Here is a 23,182-nt window from a genome sequence, read left to right on the forward strand (position 1 = left end):
TCTGTGGATCTGTTCGTTAGCCAAACTTATATTTCATTTATGGCCTAAAAAGGTTTATCTGATTAGCATAATGGCCGCCACATCCATGAGGACATTGTGCCTAATGTCCTGCAAATTGTATTCAGCGTAATCTTTTGGGTGTGTACCATTTGATTGATGTAGGTGGGCCCAGTAATAAGTGGATAAAGAACAAAGAAAACGATTCCCAAAAGATTAGAAAAGGATGTTCAATGGGAATTTAAATTCCTTTAAAATGAGTTAAGTGGACTTTTTCAGTTAAAAATGAAATATGAGTCAGAAACTTTTTCACATGCTGTAATTTTAGATATTTATATTATAACATAAATATCTAAAAAAAAAAATGTTTTTAATTATTTTTAAATATATCAATACTGCCAACAGTATTTTAAAAATAATTTTTCTATAAAGCAAATATTTAGATTTCAAACTTAAAATAAGAGAACCCTATTTTAAGAAGAAACTGATTTTTATTAAAAGTAAATAAGTTATATTTATTACAATGAATTGTAATTAATAATAATCATATCTTTCATTGATGTCAAAAAAACAAAAATAACTCACAGCGTAGTCAATATCCATTAAAAACTATTTGGCCAAATAAATCGTAGCCGTTGGCTTACAAAACTTTAGCAATTAATTGAAGTTATGCAGAAATATACTTACAACTTTTCTAGACTTTGTCTCCCATCTGCATTTTTTGGGCAAACTTTTCTTTTCTCATTTGGCCATAAATTTATCAAACATTTTTTATGATCAATGTGGCCGCAAAAGTGCAATCTAACCAGGCCAGACTAAACTGGCGACTTGGGAGCACTTAACCTAAGACCAAGGAAAACCTGGGAAATGTTCGTGTATGCGCTCGCATGTTGTCAACAAGCAAATAAACAAATAAACATTAAAGTGGAAATGAGACAACAAACATTGTTTGTACAAATGCGGCCAAGTCGTAAAAAGTGTTGTGAGCATTAAATTTGAATTTTTAGCGAGGAAAACGGAATAAAAAAACAAGCAACAGTGAAAGGAGACACAAACATAAAGTAAAAACCTCAAACAAATGTATACAAAAATTGTTTTGCATTTTATGCTAGATTCTTTTGAACTTTGCGCGGCGCTGCCTTTTGTTGTTTTTTTTTTTATGGCCCACAATAAATAAAAGTCAAATAGAAAAGAAGAAAGTCCGCTGCTGCAAACAATGGACAAAAGGATGGCTTGCGAAAATATTTGCGCAGTCCAGTCCGAGAGTAGCAAACAAAAAACCACCGAATGGCGGTCCAGATAGCAAAAAGTTTTCTAATTTCCCTCAAGGAAATTGTGGCACAAGCCTTTCGTTGAAAATAGACAGCCAACCAGTCATGCCAATGGGAGACACAGTGCATAAAACTTTCAATTTATGGACGCCTCGGAGGGTTAACAGCTCGAGGCAATTAGCCGCATGTGCGAAAATTTTCGCAGCTGCCGAGAGGCCATAATGCGACTCAATTTATGCACTCGCCTGCTGGCTTTAATTGCCAGTCGTCGAATTGTTGACACATTTAGCTAAAACAGAAGGCGGCCCGTAAATTGCGTATCCAAATAGCAGACATGCCCATCACGGCATCTCAATGTCAAGAGTCGTTGGCGAATATGAATCCCTATTCCGATACCAGAATTTAACCAATTCCTTTGTACGGAGACCTGAACTTTTCGATTTCGGTTAAGTTGGGCAGCTAATTAATTTCTTTGCCAGCTGCCACTGCCAGATTCCGAGTCCAAGTCAGTGGAGTCCGCCCAGATGAGACAGTAATTGTCCATTGTGGCTTAGTTTTGGCCGGGCCAAAAGACGACGACTCAAGGAGACTGGCACGTGCCAATGCCATTGGCCAAAACTCAAACCGATGGCCTGCGGCTTTTGGCCAAGACAAACTTCGGTTATATAGTCGGCGGGCCCTTGCTTTTGAGTATCATTTAAATTAATTGCCAGAGTTTAGTTCGCCAAAGAATGCACAAACATTTTATTCGTCGGACATTCAATTAAATACTTCTGAATTCCTGCGTTTCTTAAGATTTTTTGAGTAACTTTTAAGGCTTAACTCATATCTTGAGCGGGAAAATTCATAGGTTAAATAAATTACTTAGACTATTAAATGTATTAAAAATATTATTTAATTTATAATATATATAATTTTTTAGAATATTTGTCTATCCAATACTAGTTTTTCTTCTTCTTATAAAGAATCTAAAGTTTAATTAATAATTCCATTAATAAGTTATTTCAAAATTGGTTGAGTTCTCCCCACTTTTTTGTAGCATTTATTTATTTAAAGGGCCAAGATCTGCAGAGTCAAAATATTAATTTATCTTTATTTTTTACTATTTGCAAAAACATAATGAACATTAAATGTGCAGAGGCTGCAACTAATTAGTGCCCAACTTCCTTGTTCCTTAAACTTTTCCCTCTTATTTATTTTCCATCAGGTCGTAACTGGCATTTAACTTAAATGTATTACGCATACGCCACATTTGCCGTGGGCTTATAAATCCCAGGCATCAGAGCGTAGACTCATAATTCCATATAAATAATAATAATAATAATAATAATTCCATTTTGTTTAACCCAAATAAGTGACGTCAAGGCTGGAAAGTTGAGCAGTTGAGCCACATGTGTGCCTGACAGAAATTGTCAACTTTTGTAATAAAGCAAGTGAGAACACTTTACAGCCTGTTACAAAGTTTAAGTCGGGCAAAAGTTTGCTTGCCTGCCCATTAAGTTCATTTGTGAAATATTTAAATAAATTCAAACGCTAGAGCGGGTCAAAAGATTTATGCTCATTGCTTTGGGAAGTCTGTCTGCCCAAGGTCCGATAAAATAATGATAATAAGACCCTATATTCATCGGCTATCTAGGCACGTGGTAGTTCGTAATAAAAAGGAAAAATAGAAAAAGGCCGCTTAGTGGATCGATAACTCATATTACAAGTACAGAGCTTCGAGAATCGGTACTTACATACCCATGCACTTGAAACGGTGGTGCGTAATATTTTCATGCAACACTAAGTGCAAGGTCAAATCCAGAGGCCCCATCATATTCGCAAAAGTTTCCAAACACACACACACACACACATACTATGCATGAGCGGTCCATAACCATATCTCGTGTTTATATCACTTTCTTCCTTTCCTTTCTCCTTCATCTTGTTTCACTTGGAAAATAGCATTGCAAAATCTGGGCAAATATTACGCATTCGCAGTGTGGCGCCTTGCGGAAATGCCATATCCAGCGCATCTTGCCATCTGTCGGTGGTGCTGCAAAACGTTGCAAATCTCAGCCATAAATGATGATTGCATTTAAATGTTATTTATGCCGATGCATTCTACCAAAAAGTCAGTGTGAATTATGCAGCCCTTGGGGAGGTTGTTTAATTAAATTAAATGCATCTCAAAAAGCAAGTATGTCGCTTCGCATGAGTGCTTCAAAGAGGGGAAAACACGAATGCTAGTAAAATGTCGTGCAGTGAAGAACCATTAGTAGATAATCTCTTACATGTCAGTTTTATTTGGTTGTCTTTTTTCGAATTTTCTGGGACTCAGATGACGGTGCATTAGTTACTTAAAGCAATATTTTTACAAAATACAAATAAGTTCTGAAATAATTAGATATTAAACAGCACTTTTGGTATTTTGTGATAAATACAATTAATTTTTTTTGGAAATTAAAGCATAAAATGAAACAAAAATAAAATAATATTATTTAATATGGTTATAATCAAGTATGCCACTAAAACAGCGTAATTGGAATTCACTACATATATTACAGAAGACTTCAAAGATATCTTAAAATCTATTTGCATGTAACCATTGAATATTCTTTTAAGGCTGTTTAGTGTCTGCCAACATTATTCTATTTACTATTTTTACATTTTTTTAAATTTTAAATTAAGATGGAAATGTATGCAAATGGTATGCTCCTAAAAAACTCAGTTCTATTATCATAAATGAGTTATCAAATATAGAGTGAACAGAGCTTACGAAATATTTTACAGAACACTCTAAAAGTGACTTAAAGTCATTCAAGATTTCCCTTGAATATCCTTTTAATACTGTTCAGTGTCTTTGCCAATTTCGTGAATGAAGGGCTGGTAAATTGGCAGAGAATCAATGCTATCTGAGCACATACAAATGATTGGAAGTATTGCTGCTTAAAGCCGCCACCAATATAGATCGAATGCAATTATTCTATTTCTGAGCTGTTGGGCATGGGTCTTTAAGCTCAAGTGCTTTGTTTTGGGGGCAAGGGACTTGGACTTGGACTTGGTCTTAGCTCTTGGTTCTTGGACCAACACGCTAGGAGAAATAAACAAAGCCAAAGGCAACGGCAACGGCTATGGCTATGGCAAATAGACAAAAGACGCGACAGACAGCGGCCCTTAAAAGATTATAAAAGGAGCATTGTGGAGCGTTGTTTGGGGGCTGCATGTCTGATATCCAGACAAACTGTTGCTCATGCTCCATGAAAAATGGCACACAGCATGGAGCATAAGTGGAAGTCGTATTTCTTTTTTGTTTTCCTCTGCATTCTTGGCTTTTTGTTTGCCTGATGGCTGTCAATATGGAATCAGAAACAGTTATCAGCCAGCCACAGCGGAAAAGTTACGATTCAGCATTATTCCTTTATGTTTATGTTCACTTTTGTGGACAGCTCTTAAAGAGCACTTTTCCTGAGTTATGAGTTTCTTGTCCTGTCACACAAACACACGTTCTCTCTCAAGAAAAGAACTCTATACAAATGGGTTTTTGTCTAATTTACATATGCTTATCACATATCATTCCTACTGTCCAATCTCTCAGCTCCTTGTTCTATTTGCAACAAAAGAAATGGAAATTGCAACGAGTTGGAGCATCAAGAAGCTTCTGGCGAAGCTTTCCCCTTCTGGGAACGAAGGGGTTGCCAAGAAAGACTTTTGCAACATAAACAGGAAGCACTAAGGTCACATTTCCTGCTGTTGACATCTCGCAAGCAGCCAGGCATGGAACGTAAGGTCTTCGGTTCGCACAAGATCTAAGGTTTTTACCTTTCGCCCACTGAGCACTTGCTCGCTGCTATTTTTGCAGCATGCTGGTCCCAAGAAGACTTTAAATATCACTGCTTAATTATGGATGCACACGGAGAAATAAACTGAGTAATTTTGTTTATTTGTTTATTTTGTAAATGGCTTGTTACTACCAAAAAAAATTAAAGTCTGTTTTGTTGTCCCAAAAACATGAGTTTTTTGTTACATATGAGACACCTTAATATCAATAGCCTACCACAAATGGAAAAGTCAAAACCATATTAGGTAATTATGTAGTTTTGGAAAAAACTTTTTACGACCAGAATAAATTAAACTCTGTCGCATTGTTGTCTTAAAACTATAGAACTAATAATGTATTTGAGACATCATATAGCCGTAGCGTACCACAAAGTAGCAATGCATTTAAATGGTTTAGATTAAATGAGAAAACAAATATTTTTAATAATGTAAATAGTATAGTATGTATTACGTATTTTTGTAAAAAACTTTATACTACCAACATAAATAAAACTTTGTAGCATTGTGGTCTGAAATATAAAAAACTTTATAGCAAAAATCTTTGCAATTAAAAAGATTTCGTTAAATTACAAGGAATTTATATTTTTAATACCTCAATGGAACAAACAGCCCGGAAACGATGTACATATTATTTTTGTACTTCTTCTGTGAAGTTTTTTTTCTTTGTGCAATACCACAAGTTTCAAAACATTGTAGGTAGCTCAAAAGGGAATGTTAATCAGTGACCGTCCCAAGAATCTCCTTACTTTGCCACATCTGTTTCAGTGTTTCAGGCCACTCGTGTGTGCTCTAACGAGCTGTGACTTGCCCTTCTGTTGGCCACTTAGGAAAGCACCTTCTGGCCGCTTTCGATGGCCGAAACCCGCATGTCATTGTCAGTCATCAGGGCACTTGGCCATCCACATTCTACATCCATCCTACATCCACACGACTAATTCATTCATTTATTCATCGTATGCCCGCACCTTTGCTTCGGCATTGTGATCGATCGCTCCAAACGATTGAATTGCATTGAGGTAATGGCATTATACCAACTTCTCTTGGCCAACAATTTACCTGGGCCAACAAATCATTCTGTTAGTCATGCTACAGAAAGCAAAGGGCTCTGCACTGTGAAAAAATAATGTATTTTATAGGCAAGCTATTGTTATATCCAAAATGTGTACATTTTTGATATAATAATAATATAAATATTTAATATTTTTATAAATGATATTGTGATTTTATTTATTAAAGTCTAAAAATTGATTATGCCTTTATTTTCTTTAAACAAAAGATATTTGGTTGTTAGACATTTTTATTTGTGTAAAATATTTTGTGTTGCTCTTTTTGGAGGCCTGGCGATTTATTAAACACCTGTTTCTTACAAATTTGGAGATGGAGAGTTATGGCCAGAATGTGACCTACCAACTTGTGCATTTCGAAAATGCATGTCAATGGCCCAAAGTTTGAAGGCGGTGGGCGTGGCAGTGTGAGCTGACAGACACTGGCATTCACTCAGTGCCGAGTACTTTCCTTGCCTTCTGAGATACTGCCAAGAGTTTTTCCTGTTTAGGTTCTTGTAAGCTTTGGGTTTCTCATAAAGTAACATGTCCGAAGAAAAAAAAAGAAAAACACGTTGCCATTCGACTTCTCTGGCAGCCACTCAGTCTGAGATTTTCCTCTCCCTAGCCCGCCAGAAAAGTCCCCGTGGAAAGCGAAATCTTAGGGGTGCTGAATAGGAGGTGAAAGTAGGTGAAAGGAGGTGCTGTGTGTGCAAGTCTCGAGGACCCTCAAGTGTTACAGGCCACTTGGCCTTGTCTTACAGTAAATCTCCCACAATGCAGCAAATGCCACTTTTATTCAGCACATTCCACAGTGTAATTTTCTCAAGTTACCCAAAGATACTTGACCCAATTCGTTTTTTTTTTATGTTTTATGCGAGCTTCCTCAAAAGATTTTGTGTCAAGTCTTTAATTTTTTGCGCAGCCCTAATTTAATTAAAACACTTGCTTTGAATACGGCCTAGCTTTAGTCAGTAGTCAGTAGGTGGCAAAGGCAAAAGCCCCCAAAACAATTCAAGTGTCCGACCGGAAATGTGCAAATGGACAAAAATGGGGAAAGCAAATAAAACGGAGCAGTGAAAAAATTCCGAGCCACTGGGCATTCTCAGTTCGTTTCGGTTTAGTTGTAGTTGAGTAGAGCTCAGCTCAGCTCGATTGTCACTCCAAGGTAAACGAGCGTTTTCTAGATGCCTTTTGTTCGCCTCGTTTTTGTCATTCCCCTCGAAATTTTTTACCTTTGTGCTTGTGTACATTTCGGGACTGGCTTTTGAATTCCCTTTCTGAATATGAATTTTCAAAGAGACGATAAGATTGGAAATGGAATAGCTGTTTCCACCATTTGTTACCTTACCCAATATTGTTGGAGCTTTTTAATGTGAGTGAACCAGAAATGACAAAAATTCTCAAAATATTAAAAAAATAAAGAATTTTTTTTAAGTTTATGGACAAGGTCCATATCCTTATTGCATACTTTTAGCCAGCTTCACAAACGATATCCTAATCCTAGTGATTTCTGTGATACTAAACTAAACTAACATATATTTGAAAATTTATTTACTTTAGCTAGTATACATAAGATTAAAGCTTATAAAGTTGTAAGAGCCTTATACAAAATATCTATACCAACATGATTCGTAATCTAAATGTTAAGACTTGTATTATTTTGTTAGATCTAAGCCCCTATCCTTTTTCATCACTAACGGAGCACTTACAATTTACTTGCTCTAATCAAGCTCCAATCAGCCCTTGCTAAATGTAAAAGCTGTGTAGTTCGGTTGCACATAAAGGGAGGCATAGAAATTACAAAACGCCTGTGCCATAAAATGCGAAAAACCTGAAGAGCCAGCAGCCCTGGGGAAAAAACTTAATTGCAGAATGTTCACGGGTATCTGTATGCCCAGGCCTGTGTAACAGGGCGTATGAGCAATATAAAGTCAGGAAGCCAGAGCGTGCTGCTGGCAGAAATGTTAAGAAATGAAAAGGGGCGGCAGACATCTCCACGAAAAAAGAAAAAAACCCGGTAATTCCAATAACGTCGTTCTCCCACGAACCGCTTTATGTGAGTGCGTGTGTCTGTGGGAAAAAACTAACAAAAATGCAATTTATGCTGGGTCCTCTGGCCGTGACGCGTCCCCCTACTCACTGGAAATTCAAAAACCGACCATAAAATACGCCAAACATGTTGCCATCACACGCATCATGTGAGAATACCATTTCAAATTAGTTTTAAATAGGCAAAAACGGTGAAGGCTGGTGGCAAACGTAAATAAACATAAATAAGGCTCCGGCTTAGGTTTGGATGCACACAGAGAAATATTGCCTTTAATTACCAATCTAATAAAATTTGTTTTTGGCTAAACAGTTAGAAAAGTTTTACATTAAGCGAATAGAGTGTTTGCTTTCAAATTTTAAATTGAGCAAATATTTTCAAAAAAATGGAAACGTTTTTTTGTTCTCATAAGAAGCAAAAAGTAGGTTTTAAGTCAATAAAACTGTTAAAACAGTTTATGCTTCATGGTTTTTAACTAAGAAAACATATTTATAAAAATATATAAGGTGTAAGCTATGAAAACTTTCCAGTTTACCATGAAGACAAGACAACACATCTAAATGTATAATTTTTAAGGACATGTAGTTCAGAAATGTATTTCCTCAGTGTATCTGATGTGCCCCAAATATAAATGGCGTTAACGTAAAAAATTTGTGTAATTTTGTAATGAATATTATTCGCACACACGCGCTGAATCGCGAAGGCTATCAGCCTCAGGTATGCAGCACAAAATTAACATTATCCTGCGGACGAAGGACACCCACAACACCACCCCCCATACACACATTGATTAGTGTGTATTAGTATGTACGGCACGGCTGTGGCTCGGAGTTAAATGGAGCATGGCTTGGGTCTTAATGCCCCTACTCTGAGGATGGGATTAGGATCTGGTAAAGGCGATGGCGATGGCGAAGGTGAACTGGGGCATTATGAGTGACTTGCCCCGAGGGGCTGATGCCAGAATGAAAAGTTATCCAGGCAAACAGAACTCATGGGGAAATATTATTCTGAAAAGTATTGAACAGCCGGAGGCCCTGGGAATCTCCAGTAAAAGGTAGGGCAAAAAGTTTTGGGACAGGACTTTTTAATTGCAAGTTCTACATTTCTGCTGAGAAACTTTTTAGGCAAATTAATGAAAATGCCGAAGCAAGCAATCCACACAGAGCAGATCAGAGAGTTGGGCTTAAAGTTATTTTAATGTATATTCTTTTTGTTACCATATCAGTTGCTCTTTAATTTTTAGTAACTTAGCAGCAAGTTGGAATTAAAGTTCTTTAAATGTATATGCTTTTAAGGAACTAAGCTGAGACTTGGCCTCAAAGTTATTCAAATTTATAAACTTTTGGTACTTTGTCAAGCTTAAATGCTGCCAAATTTATGCATTAATTTGGCAGTATCAGCAACAATTTTCCCCAGAGCGCCAAAGCAAACAATTGGCCATGGCCAGCTGGTCGCTGGCAAGTCATTTAATTTTATTATGACATTGCAGTTAAAATGTTTGACTATGAAAAATTGATGGTACTTTTTTCTGGCTTTTTTTTTGGGTTTTTTTTGGTTGTCTAGTCGCGCCCGAAAGCCGTCTGGAAATTCAGTTAACGCCATTATGTTTTTTGCCCTTCCACGCAACACTAAAAGTTGTTAGCTGTCGGCTTGTCCGCCGAATTGATGGCGCTTTAATAGAAAGAAAAATTTTGGGGGAAATAAAAATCGTCGAACCGCAAACCAGCGGCGGCACCAGCAGGTACTTGATAATAAATTGAAAAATAATATTGAGCAGACTTTGCCCTGCTTTTTTCTTTCATCCGTTTCTTTTGGTCTTTTTTTCTGGGGTTGCCTGTCATGTCCTCGCCATCGAAGTTCGTGGCCATGAGGACATGAGGACGTGCTCACCACAAGTTCCAGGGAATTGTATCAATGCTAGAATTGTTCGGTTTATATACACTGAAAAATATTTCAAATTTTCTCGAAAATGAACTTGTTCTTCTTTGTTTAAAAATATTGTTTAAAAATAATAAGGAAAACAAGTGCTTTTCAAATAAAATCTAAAAAAAGTATATATGGTTGATTTAAAAAAGAGTTTAGAAGTAATTCTAGTTTTTAAATATATTGTTGCGTACTTTAAAGCGCCTTTTAAATACTTTGAAAATTTTTGCGATTTCTGAAGCTTTCCCAATTATTTGTTAAATATTATAAAAGAAACCAAAGCAAAACCAAAAATATTTAGTGTTTGAAATCACTTTAAGATGAGTTCAAAAGTATGCAATAACAAATAAATTTATTGTTTCTTAATAAGTTTGACGTATTTCTAGATTTGAAATTTCTTATTGCATATTTTTAAGCGAATTTTTAAATTCTTTTAAAATCCTAGTGGTTTCTAAAGCTTCCCCAATTGTTTGTAAAATGTTAAAGTAGGAAGCATCTTCATTATTTCGTTCATAACGGAAAGCTATAATTTGTCGAGTGTAGAATTCGGTCTAAACATGCAACAGGATATGTTATTTGGGAAATCAGTTTCCCTCTAAAGGTTATCCATGCACTCGAATTTCCCCCTTTTCTTCTATTTCTTGTTTGGTGAAATTTGGTTTGCTTGTTAGGTTTATATGGCATCAACGGATATTATTTTCCTTGCTTGACAGCTAGCATGGGACGCGGAAAATATAAACCGAACAGAAGCGTTTCCGCTGTCGATAAACTGGATAGATGCTAAGGAATAACACTAGTATAAATCAACCAGAACGCTATAAATTCTTAGCCGACGTGGTTTTGTCTTCCAGCCAGAGCTAAATTCAGTTTGTAGGCGAAACAGCTGCTGTGGGAAAATCGGAAGTTGATTGCTTTTCAAAAATGAAATTAACTTTTACTGCAGACCATATACTTGCCATCGGATTAGCCGGCACAAATTTAATGGCCGCTAATGAAGTGTAACACTTATTAGCCAATAAACTGCCAAATTAGTTTCAGCTTTTATGGTTTTTCCGTCATAAAATTTGGATAATTAAAAATGTTTAAAGTTTTCGAATATGTACACTATATAGAAAGTTAACTTATTGAATTTGTCTTGCCAGTAATAAGAATAACATTTTAAGCGGTTTTTTTATAAGTTAATTAACCACACGAATATTAGCCAGTTAAGCAGGCTTGATTTATTTACAAATGTCTAAGTTTGTAAAATAAGTAGGTAAAATGAATTAATGCTGAAATTAAGCCTTATAATTGCGTGTTTACATATGCTGTTTAATTAAATCCTTCTAATAGGCTAAATGCAATTACTTTTGATTTGTAGATTTCAATAGGAAATTAATAAAGGGGAATTAGGTGCTAAACCAAAAACCAATGACTGTTTATATAAATAATTAGCTTAAAATTATGCCAATTAAAATTTTTATTAATGCAATTAACGTTGATTAAGGTGATGCTGCATTGTTTATATTCGCCATGTGCACTCACTCAATAAAAATGCCACACTCGCTGGTCAATTTTTTTCTAGAAATAAACCCATCGTCAGCAGTTCATTCATAACAATGAGGTGCGAAACATTCTATTTATCGCTCTCTTTGGTTTGCCCCAAATATAGTATATTTAAGTGTCATAATTTATTGATATATAATATTATAGAGCGGCAGACAAAGAGAATAATCGCTGGAGAGCTGGGGCTTATGCTGCTAATCAACTGACGATTGCCGATTGCCGATGCCAGGTAGAATTTCACTGTAATAAACATGTCGATAAGCACTAAACCACCGATGGCCTAGACTACAACAATAAACAAGTCCGATAAGCCGGCCAGATTAGTATCACATCATATTCTGTATTCCGTGGGCGACGAGCAAACAAATTAAAATGAAAAAGTGCCAGCTCACACAAAAAAACACACACGACCGTGCAGCCAAATTGAAATGAATTGCTGAGCCAGCATATTATGCCATATGCCTCCGATTGAAAGCTTTTGGAAGAGGTTGGGGTATAATGGTGATATAATCGAAGTAAATTGCGTGACACTTGGCACATATTGGTATACATATTCATAGCCCTGCAGTTTTAATTAACGCATATTAAAATATTAATTGAGTGGTTTTACTTCAAGTGCAAATCAATAGTTTATCAATCAAATATGCCCACTCAATTTATATTTTAGTAGGCTCTAGCCAGCCATAAATGGAATTAACGACCCTCGAAATAGGCCATAATAGTCTTATGTGACATATATAAAATCTTCAGCCTGCTTTTCATTTAAAAACATCACTTCAATTAAAATTCATAATTGAGTTCCAGTCAGTGGCAATTATGAAATGCAGCTGCCATTGTCAAAATTTTTAATTAACCTAAAATATTTGCAAACTTGTGAAGGAAGGTTAAAACTGCCCGGGAAACTAATCAGTGAAAAATAACAAAGAACAATGGCCGGAACAATTGTCAGCAATTTCGTGATGTTAAGGCCTGAATGGAACGGCATTAACCTTGACATCAGCGAAGGACTGGTAGCTTTATACTTTCATTAGTTTATTATTATATTACATTTGAGACAAAATTAAATTAACAATAGAACAATATTATTTTTGATTAAGTATTCGTTTTTTTGTTTTAATATTTGTATTGTAATTGCTTTTTCAAAACACTATTTAAGCGGTTTTATTTATTTATTTATTTATTTTTTATTTAAATGGTTTTGTTCTATAGTTTTTTTATTGACCTGTTTAGAAATTTCTTGTTACCTCTTATCACTGATTTTAACGTGTTTTAAGCTTAAACAAAGAACTTACTTGAATCAAAATGCTTACGGAATGAACAATTTCTTCTGTCATTATTGTAAAATGGTATTTAAATTGAAGGTTGTTTGATTAGGAATGTATAACTCACTAAAGTTAACTTTTGACCTCGCAGCTCTTTATGTGGCTGCTGACACAAAACATATTTTTTGTATTAATTTGGTCCTTAAAATATGCAGTAGGGTCCTCTTTTTTTGTTTGTGCGCCAAGGGATCCCCTTCTCAACATCCTTGGCCACCACCACCCCCCAACTGCTCCTATTTGCTCCCGATGAGCCAAAGCGTTTTGTGAATGCTTAATTACAAAATGCGCTCATGTTCGGGCTCAGACTTTCGGGGCGCCTTAGCTCGGCAAATATTTGAGCGAGGCGCCAGCAAAACCGTTGACACTCGCCATGTTGACACTTGCCACCCACAAGGGCACACATACTATATATACTACATGTAGACTGAGTCAGCCCGGCGTTTCGGTTTCGACAAAGCCAGCGTGAAATCAATGAGCAAATACCGACGAACACAATGCCAAACCAGGCGAGAACAAATAATTGTTTCAATTGAACTCTGGGTAAAGAAATATACGGAAGAAAGAACCACACATTTCAATACACAACGAAATTGTATGTATTTAACACGGACAACAGTTTAAAACAAGTAGCTTAAATTTTATTTTTTAATTTAAAACCTTTTTGAGTAAACATTTTTAAACTGAATTTCTCTAATTGCCTTAATTTTATACTATGTATAACGAACTTGCGTTGCGTGCAGTTAAGTATTTATTGCATTAAGTGGCCTGGCAAATATCGCTAAAAAAGCGTAGGAATCAAATCGTTCCATCAAAAAAATAGCCGACAATATGAAAAGCAAACAAATCGAAGATGTAGCAACACGAAAAGCTTTTAAGAGCCCACAGAAAGGGAAAGTGGTGCCCCAGGCAACTGATAAGCATATGTGTCAGAAGACGAAGACGTTTCCTAATGCCCTTCAATCTTATCTCCAGTCGCTTAGGGACCCAAATCAATGAGCGACAGCCATCCATCAAACATTCCCAAGAAATAAGCGGCTAACTGAGCGGACCAACTTAATAATGGAGATATTAATTCCCTAAAAACTGGGCTCTGTAGAGGCTAGAGTTCTTGGAAGCCCTCATCAGCACAAAGTTTAACTGTGGTGAGAACTTTTGAGAGGGGCTAGTCGAAGAAGTGCCAAAAACAAGCACAACACAAACAAATGCCAAGAAAGTTAACAGAAACCGAAAAATCCCACAAAAATAATGGCGAAGTGAAAAATTTCAGCAACAAGCCACAGCAATTAGGCAGCCAGAGAAGTCAAAAAATTTTCACATGCGGAGGTCGAATTGAAATTGCCAAGCGCATGTTGGAGAGTGCAATAAGAAAGTGGCAAGTGGAAATTGAAGAACTGGGAAATCCCCCCCTTGTTACTGGCTAAACAAGTTGAAAAATTGGCAGATTTTTTTTGCCGTTTTTCTCTGCTTTTTTTTTGCTGTTGGCCAAAACCGCAAGTCATATTTGATTTCGTTTTTGATTGTGTTTTGATGGTTGGAAAAAACAGGAAAAATTCCATTGCATGCGTAATTGGTAGTCGAAAGTACAGGAAAAAGCTTCCTAAATACTCAAAAGAAAAACTGAAAAAATATAATTACTTTAATATATTTCGTTTCCAAAAAGCGGAGAATTATGTATAATATAGACAAGCATAAAGCATTTTTCACTTCGATTTGTATATACAAAAAGTCTATAAAACCAACAACAATAATATTGTTATTATTATTAATAAAACTAAGGAATTTTGCACTTAAATAAAGTTTTTTATTTTTTCGTGTGTAGGTGAACACGTTTTTAATTGCCTGTTTGGAATAATGCTCATACGCCGGTTGCGCCATGACAAGTGTTCAATTATATATGCGCTTAGTTGTTGCTGCCTTCGCCCCCTTTTCTTCCTTGTCGATGGCTTCCGGTTTTGTTATTGCGTCTTCCCTTATATTTCCGAATTTTTTTTAAGAGGGGAAAAAAAAGAAAATGAGAAAGAGAGTTTCCTGCTAAGTGGAAACTCAACTGTTTGAAAAGTGTGCGTGCGAGCTTCAAAACCGGATTTCCGCCCACCCACTAAAAAAGAACAGAAACCAAAACGTTAGCTTTAAATGAACTCGGTCAGCTGCACGTGGCTGTTGTTACCTTCTGGCATAATTTCCCGCTCCCATCCCCAGTGATTGCCCCGGAATGCCAAAAATGTGTGCCAGAGCTTTTCGTTTCATAAATTCACAGCGGTTCCAAACCGCACGCGAAGGGCTCTCCTGGGCCCTCCATCCTGCCAAAGTATTTCCGGCCAGCGAAATGAGCCAGCTCACATGGCGCACATCCACACATCCGACCCCTCTACATATATAATACACTATATTCTCATGCTCATTATATGGCCCAAAGCCAAAAGGAAAACACTGAGATTCAGTATTCTGTTCGTTTCTGTGGTCCTGCCTCGAGGACAGGCCAAAGATGTAATTGCACTTGGACCGAAATGATTTGAAATGGCTTGAGCCCAGCACATTGAGTACATAAGAAGGGGAAACAACTGACTTGGGGGCAGTGCGGCTTCATCTGTTGTAGAGAAATATGAACAATAGGAATTTATTCATGCTCGGTACGTTTTTAAATATTTGTAATCAACTTGAAATAGTATTTGAAGAATTCAGTTGAACTTCCCTATCAGCTAGTACTCACTAAGTGATTAAGTGAATAAAACACTTAAATAATTTTAAGAATATTTTGTCGAATACTTTCAACAGACTTGATACTGTATAGAAAAATGTTCTTTTTATATTGAAATAAAAAACACCTAAAAAAACAAATATTGTTTGAAACATTATTTAAGAATATTTTTATAACCAAATTGCGACTGCTTGTTTTGTGGTTGATTATTTTCTTTTTTTTAAATAAAGCAGAAAATAAAAAAAAGTTTAAAGTATTATAACAATTTAAATAAAACTGATTAATGATAATATATGTGGTTCATTTTGTGTGACCTAATCAGAAAGAAAAAACTAAATTTATAAAGTTATATAACATTTTTAGTATATCTGTCTAAGGGTAACATGTGCGGTTCATTATATATGAGTGATCTTTTCTCATTTCTTTTCTAATGAAATTTAAAAAGCTCAAATATACAAAATTGTATAACATTTTTTTATATATGTCAAGTATCCTTTTCTTGTTTGATATTGATTTGTATAAAGTCTGATTTAAAAAAAAATTTTTTTTTACTATAACTGCTTTAAGGTTATATTTTTGGTTAATTTTTTACTTGTCATGTCTTCTTTGTCTTATATTGATATTTTTGAAATCTGAAAATAGAAAGGTATACTGAAATTCATAAAGTTGTATATAACTTTCTTATAGAGAGGTGCAACAAAATGAAAATACTTCTAAGCTGTTTTCGTATCTTATTGATCAACATGTCGCTGAAACTCTTTAACCCTCCATTCATAAACCTATTCTACTTTGAACATATTACCACCGATAACCGATACTTTATGCAGATAATCGGATGCGGTCGATACAACACCGTATTTGGCTAATGGGCAAACGACAATTAAACATCAATTGGTCAACTTTCAAAGGCGGGGCGTGGTTCGGTAATTAAAATGAGGCGGTGGATGGAGTGAATACTAGATTCTGGTGGGGTGGCATTAATAATGCAGCTGGCACAGCATTGGCGATGGCTTCATTAGATCGTTTAAATTGATGTTTTGTTGTGCGGTGTTGTCTATTAAGCGGCAAGTGTTGTTCCTTGTCTGAGGTCCTTTTGACCTCCTTAAGGTCCTCCCATCCTTCCTTCCATCTTTCCTTCTTTTCAGGCTGTCAGCTGCCATTGCCAGGCACTTAAGCTGGATTGGAGGTTCCCTTTCCCTCTGCCCAACAGAAAGAAAAAAAAAGACCTAAGATATTCCGCTGTTTCTGTCATAGTCAACAAGTCCTCGCATATACGTGACCGGCCGCAACTTTAACGGCCTTTAGTCCTTCGGTCGGCAGGCACTTGACACTGGGTGGCTCACTTCCTTGGCCTAGCCCTCTATATAAAAACCACCCACTGGAGTAGCCCAAAAACTTCCGTAATGTGCGGCATACGGTGCGTATTAGTTACATTAGTGGCGACGAAATAAGACAGTGGTACATTTGTTTATTGCCTTACTACTGCGTGTTTGCATTGTAATCTTGCAACGAAATACAATTTAATTATAAGCCCTGACCACATGTTTGAATTAGCCCAACATTGGAGGCTGCCTTAAAGATAGTCACACTCTCACACAAATTCAATATTCATGACAAGGATTAATTATCAATTTCATGGTCGAATATAACATTTATAATTACTTGGGCACAAATAAACAAAAAAAGTGCTTATCCTGCCAACTTTCTGGCCAGTCAGCAATGCCGAAACACTGCCAAGTTACACGGCAAAAGCCCGTTCTAGGCCAAATTGCCCAGCCAAAAAGTCTTAATCACTGTAATGGAAGTTGAGCCGGCTTACAAAAACCAAAAACCAGATTTTGTGCCTAAAATCACAAACAAAACAGGACAAATATGAATACGAATGGAAGATTTTATTATCACTTCAAGGCTGACAAAATATTTGCGGCAATTTTCAATGCCCAGATTTATTGCACACTCCGGAAAAGCTGTCACTTGAGTTGACAGTGAGGAAGTTACTTTTAATTAAATGTTACTGGCACATTGCAGCTGCAATTGCGGTCGAGCAAAGAGCAAAAGTGAAGTCGAATGCCTTTGAGTCTCAACATTCTCCATATTTCCTCATTTGTCTAATGGAATTACGACAACGAGGAATGTGTCTGTGTGTGTGTCGGACCTAAAGTGGTTTACTCAAAAATGTAACACTGAAAATATTTTTTTAAAATTAGACATAACATAAACAATGTTTATTTTGAACAGAACTTGTATTAAAAGTTAGAAAAGGTACGAAAAGAGTAATATTAAGAAATATATATAAAAGTGGTTTCAAATATAGTTATGCAAGACTTTTTCTTAATGCTCAAAAAAAGTTTTTCTTAGTGTACCATGTATGGCAACAGCCTGTTTCATCGTTAGCCCACAAATAGCAAAAGTCTTTTGCTTCTGCTGGCCCACTGGTCGTATGCGCAATATTGATTACAACTTCTGGTCTTGTTTTGTGACCATTTTGGGCAAATGGTAATGACATTTCTTTGTTGATTCATTTAGAATCGTACTTTCTGACCTGCCCTGAACTTCAACTTGGATGTGCATTACGTTTCTCCTTTTTTTGCTTGTGGCATACCATGCCAGAATTTTAATGTTTAAATTCTGTTAAGTTGGGAAATATAACGAAAAATACATTTTTATTCAACTTCTGCTTTTTGTATTTGCAGGTAGAATTTTTACCACGTAGCTTGCATATTTAATCATTGGAATTTCCGAATAAAAAGGGAATTTTAATGAGACGACCGAGGAGCAACGGAGAGTGTTGGCAGTGAGTTGGTCAACCAAAACGGAGTCTTCTGCCAGGACTTTCCACCAAAAACGGCAACTGACCAACGGACCATCTCATCATTGTCAGCATGGTCACGAACATGTCGCAGCCGCATTATTGCGGCACGGGCATCGATGATTTTCACACAAAGTAAGTATACGCCCCGGGGCATGTCTGCATATTAATTACTTTTTTAAATGTAATTTGCATAATGATTTGCCAGCCTGCTGGGGACGCACATAATGAAATCATGTGTGTAATTGCCAACGGCCAAGGTGGCAAAAAGGCTAACCAAGTGCAACTAATGCGGGCAGGCAGGCTTGATTTTACTCACGGCTTAATAAATACTGGGAAATAATCATTATTTCATTGGCAGTTGGTAGAAGATTTATATAAATTTATGTCTTACCATGTTTAAAAGCATAATAAAGACATACACATATTTGTGTATATGAAAAGCAAGTCCATATTAGATATATTCAGCAAAAAAATGTTTTGTCTGTCGTAAGCTTTATTTATCTTTAATTTCTTTTTTTCCTTGTGAATGAGCAATTTGCATGGATGACTTAGTTTTAAGACTGCCGCTGCTATCCGAATTTCAATAGATTTACATGTGCACAGGGGCGGGCCGTATATTTATTACAATTTAATGTTCCCCACTCCCAATTTACGCTTTGGTGCATTTTGGGCAAGCCAGTAGAAATTTGTAGGGAAAATGAGTTTGGTTAACGAATAAATGCGACTACCAAAGAACCTAATCATTTGTATTATATTGGATAATTTCTTTTTATCAGTTTTTCAAACTAAAAATCCACTTATAATAGCCAGAAAATATATTAAATAACATTATTTTGTTGCTATTTAGATAATCGTGTTTTTTTTTTCTGTTAATAATCCTTTTTTATTATTAATAATTATGATCAAAAATAATGATTGTTATAATTGTAATATTTATTATTAGACTCTGATGTAAAAAGAGAATCTTTAGTTTTCAAATTATGTTAGGAGCTAAGTTTAATTTAAAATTATACCATACTTATCTAAAAATATTATTTTTGATTCTCTATGCCTAACGGCCAATAAATAAAATAAATTTGCAAGCAAGTAGGCTTAAAGTTTTTTTTATTACAAGAATTAAACCATAACATAAACTATATAAGATCTTAAATATAAATGGTTCATTTCCCAACAGCTACAAATACTTCCACGGCTACTTCTCGCTGATTGTGTGTATCCTGGGCACCATAGCAAATACCTTGAATATCATTGTGCTAACGAGAAGAGAGATGCGTTCCCCGACGAATGCCATATTAACTGGGCTGGCGGTGGCCGATTTGGCCGTGATGCTGGAATATATACCCTATACGGTGCACGACTATATCCTGAGTGCCCGATTGCCGCGGGAGGAGCAACTAAGCTACAGCTGGGCCTGCTTTATCAAGTTCCATTCGGTGTTTCCGCAAGTGCTGCACACCATCTCCATTTGGTTGACAGTTACGTTGGCTGTTTGGCGCTATATAGCAGTGAGTTATCCGCAGAGGAATAGGATATGGTGTGGAATGCGTACCACCTTGATTACGATAGCGACAGCCTATGTGGTTTGCGTTTTAGTAGTGTCGCCTTGGTTGTATTTGGTCACAGCTATTGCCAAATTCCTGGAAACTTTGGATGCCAATGGCAAGACCATCGGATCGGTACCTTTAAGTCAGTACATTTTGGATTACAATCGGGAAGAGGATGTGACGATGCAGGTTATGTCCAGTACGACGCCAGATATTTCCTGGGCAATACCAAGTGAATACCAGGGGAATGGCACTGCAGTTAGTTTGCTTGGCTTGACCACAGTGATACCTCTTACGACGCTGAGCACGGGTATAACCACTTCCACGTCGCTGGGTGAGCGGAATGTGACTGTCTATAAGCTATATCACAGTGCATTGGCGCTGCACGATCGCCAGTTCAGAAATGCCACCTTCTTGATCTACAGTGTACTGATCAAGTTGATACCCTGCTTTGCCTTGACCATATTATCGGTGCGATTGATAGGCGCACTTTTGGAGGCCAAGAGAAGGCGGAAAATCCTGGCCTGTCATGCGGCCAACGATATGCAACCGATTGTCAATGGCAAAGTGGTCACACCAACGCAACCCAAGAGCTGCAAGTTGCTGGAGAAGGAAAAGCAAACGGACCGCACTACTCGAATGCTTTTGGCTGTGCTGCTGCTCTTTCTGGTCACTGAATTTCCGCAGGGCATTATGGGTCTCCTAAATGTCCTGCTCGGCGATGCCTTCTTCCTGCAGTGCTACCTTAAACTGAGTGAGTCCAATATATATTTTTTCAGGATTAGAAAACCCTTCTTCTTTTCTCCGTAATTGCTTTATTGGCTATGATAATTGACTGAATTTATGGCTGGCTATTTGGTGGGCCCAGCTTTTTTGGCACAGCCATCAATCATACGCACCGTTGACTACCGTAATTGCACCACAAATTTGAGGCCTCAATGTTCTACGCCTGGCCTTGACATGTTCTCGAAGTATTCGTATTGTTTACCAAGTTCACTTTGGAAACAAATAAGTCATTTAATTTTCTAGGACTGCAAAAAAATGTTTTCTTTTATGTCACTCAAATTAAAACATAGTTTTTTTTTTTTAATTATAATACCATTAAAATAAGATTTTCCTTAATTGCATTTTAACTCACCCTCCTTGCAGGTGACCTTATGGACATCCTGGCGCTTATCAACTCGAGCATTAACTTCATTCTGTACTGCTCGATGAGTCGCCAGTTCCGCAGCACATTCGCGCTGCTCTTCCGACCGCGTTGGCTGGACAAATGGTTGCCCCTTTCGCAGCACGATGGCGATGGGCGGCGCATGGGCGGCAGCGGCGGCCTCGGCGGCTATGGAAGGCAGCGCTGCTCCACACGGATGCCGTCAGCAGAGCTGCCTCGGGCTGACGACCCAGGTGACAAATGTGTAGCACGAGAGCAGCGGCCGGACTTTTGGAGGCGGTGGAGGAGCAGTATCGATGGCACTGCCAGCAACTGAAGTTGATGGATGTCCCAATGATGCAGATGCATATGCAGATGCAGATGCAGCTTCTCCCAACAACATCAGTCTGGTCGAGAAGCTGGGCCAAAAGGGCAGCACAATGTCTAACCCAAATAGAAGACGTCGCAGTGGCAGTGGCAGCAAGTGTATATGGCCCACCACGGATTGGTTGAGAAAGTTGAGGAACCAAAAGTCTAGGCACTCTGATAAGTCCCCCGATCAGGATATAGAACTAAGCAAGACCCCCCTCAACAGACGCAGCAGTGTCCTTTTAATGGTCCTTCTAAGCAGCTCCGATGAGGTCAAGGCCAAGGCTGTTTTAGTCAGTGAACAGCCACCCAGTCCGGCGGATGAGGATGTCGAGGATGCCATCGATGCCCTCTGGCTGTGAGAGCACAGCCACCGCTCCCCCCTTTTTATATACCCTGTAAATTAACCCTATTACCCCAACTAATATTTTACTACCTTGTACAGACCAATTAATACAAACAAATTGTTCATCGCTGTTTCCGCAATACATTTTCCCCGCCAGCGTTGCTTGAGTAAATCGAGAGCCCCTTTTTTGCCCAGGTTTCGCTGCTGCTAGGTGAAAACCTGGAAGCAGCTTGGAACATTTTGTGACCACATTTCATAAGTGATATACATGACTAAGTTTCAACCACACAGGTAGTTGTGTAAGTGCTAAGCGCATCTTCGGATACCAAGTAAAACGAATTAGCTATAGTCTAACTATTATTTAAGAAATTTATTTATAAAACATTTAGGTTGGTAAGAGATTCAATTTCTTTTTCTATTGAAATAAATGTTAGTTCGATGGTAACAATGTGTATTGTTTTGTATTATGAAAAGGTAAGAAAAAAAAAAGTAAGTATTATAATATTTCATTATATTTTAATTTCGACAATTAAGAAATTTAAGAAGATAAATACAACTTTTCAAAAAAATGTAAATTTAGTACAACTGTGCAAATGATAAATTTGTGTGTTTTTATATATATTTTATAAATTTTTCACAATATTTTTATAAATACATTTCGCTTGGTAAATGATTTAATTTATTTTGTTATTTAAATGTATAAAACTGCAAAAATTGTAAGTAAAATTTGTGTAAATTCAAAGCTATCCCTTTTTTTAGTGTTTTATATACATCTATATTATTACCAACAAAAAAAGGGGAATTAATAACCACTAAAGACCTTGTTAACTATGCAATTGGTTGCATTTGGCTGCTCCAAATCACTTTTTAATTTGGCCGTTGAATTTAATTTTTGTGAAATGTGCTGCTGGCAAAATTCACTGATAGGCACTTTAACATAAAGCACTCGATTTCCCAGGGTCCTTTAGAACAACCCTGCTAGCATAAGGACGAATAAAATAGGCGAGCGCGCAGTTGACAGTAAAAAGTGACTCAAAGGCAAATGGCAATTGTGAGGGCGTCAAGCGCGTTGATTAATTGTAATTTTAATCAAGGAGCGAAGCGAATTTGTCAACATTGTTCGAGTGGGGCGGAAAACGCACGGGAATAAATAAAGGACAAAAACTGATGACCCAATTCGTAGCTGCTAATGGCCAGCAGTTTCAAGACAAAGATTGAGATATAGATATGATATATGACTTGGATTGAACGGGGCCTAAAAGGGCCAAATGCCGGAAGTACTCGAAATTGATTGCG

General features: G+C 37.0%; 1 protein-coding gene across 1 annotated transcript; it reads left to right on the forward strand.

Annotated features, from left to right (window-relative positions):
* Positions 1-55: 55 nt before the first annotated feature.
* On the forward strand, positions 56-22,320 carry LOC128259362 (uncharacterized). The gene is given in 6 exon segments (XM_052991681.1): positions 56-138; positions 18,362-18,612; positions 19,655-20,778; positions 21,174-21,374; positions 21,377-21,403; positions 21,406-22,320. Coding segments are annotated over 5 exon segments (1,911 nt in total). The 5' UTR covers positions 56-138; positions 18,362-18,550; the 3' UTR covers positions 21,903-22,320.
* The last annotated feature ends 862 nt before the right edge of the window (positions 22,321-23,182 follow it).

The sequence above is a fragment of the Drosophila gunungcola genome (genome assembly GCF_025200985.1).
Source record: "Drosophila gunungcola strain Sukarami chromosome 3L unlocalized genomic scaffold, Dgunungcola_SK_2 000005F, whole genome shotgun sequence".
Taxonomy (NCBI): Eukaryota; Metazoa; Arthropoda; class Insecta; order Diptera; family Drosophilidae; genus Drosophila; species Drosophila gunungcola.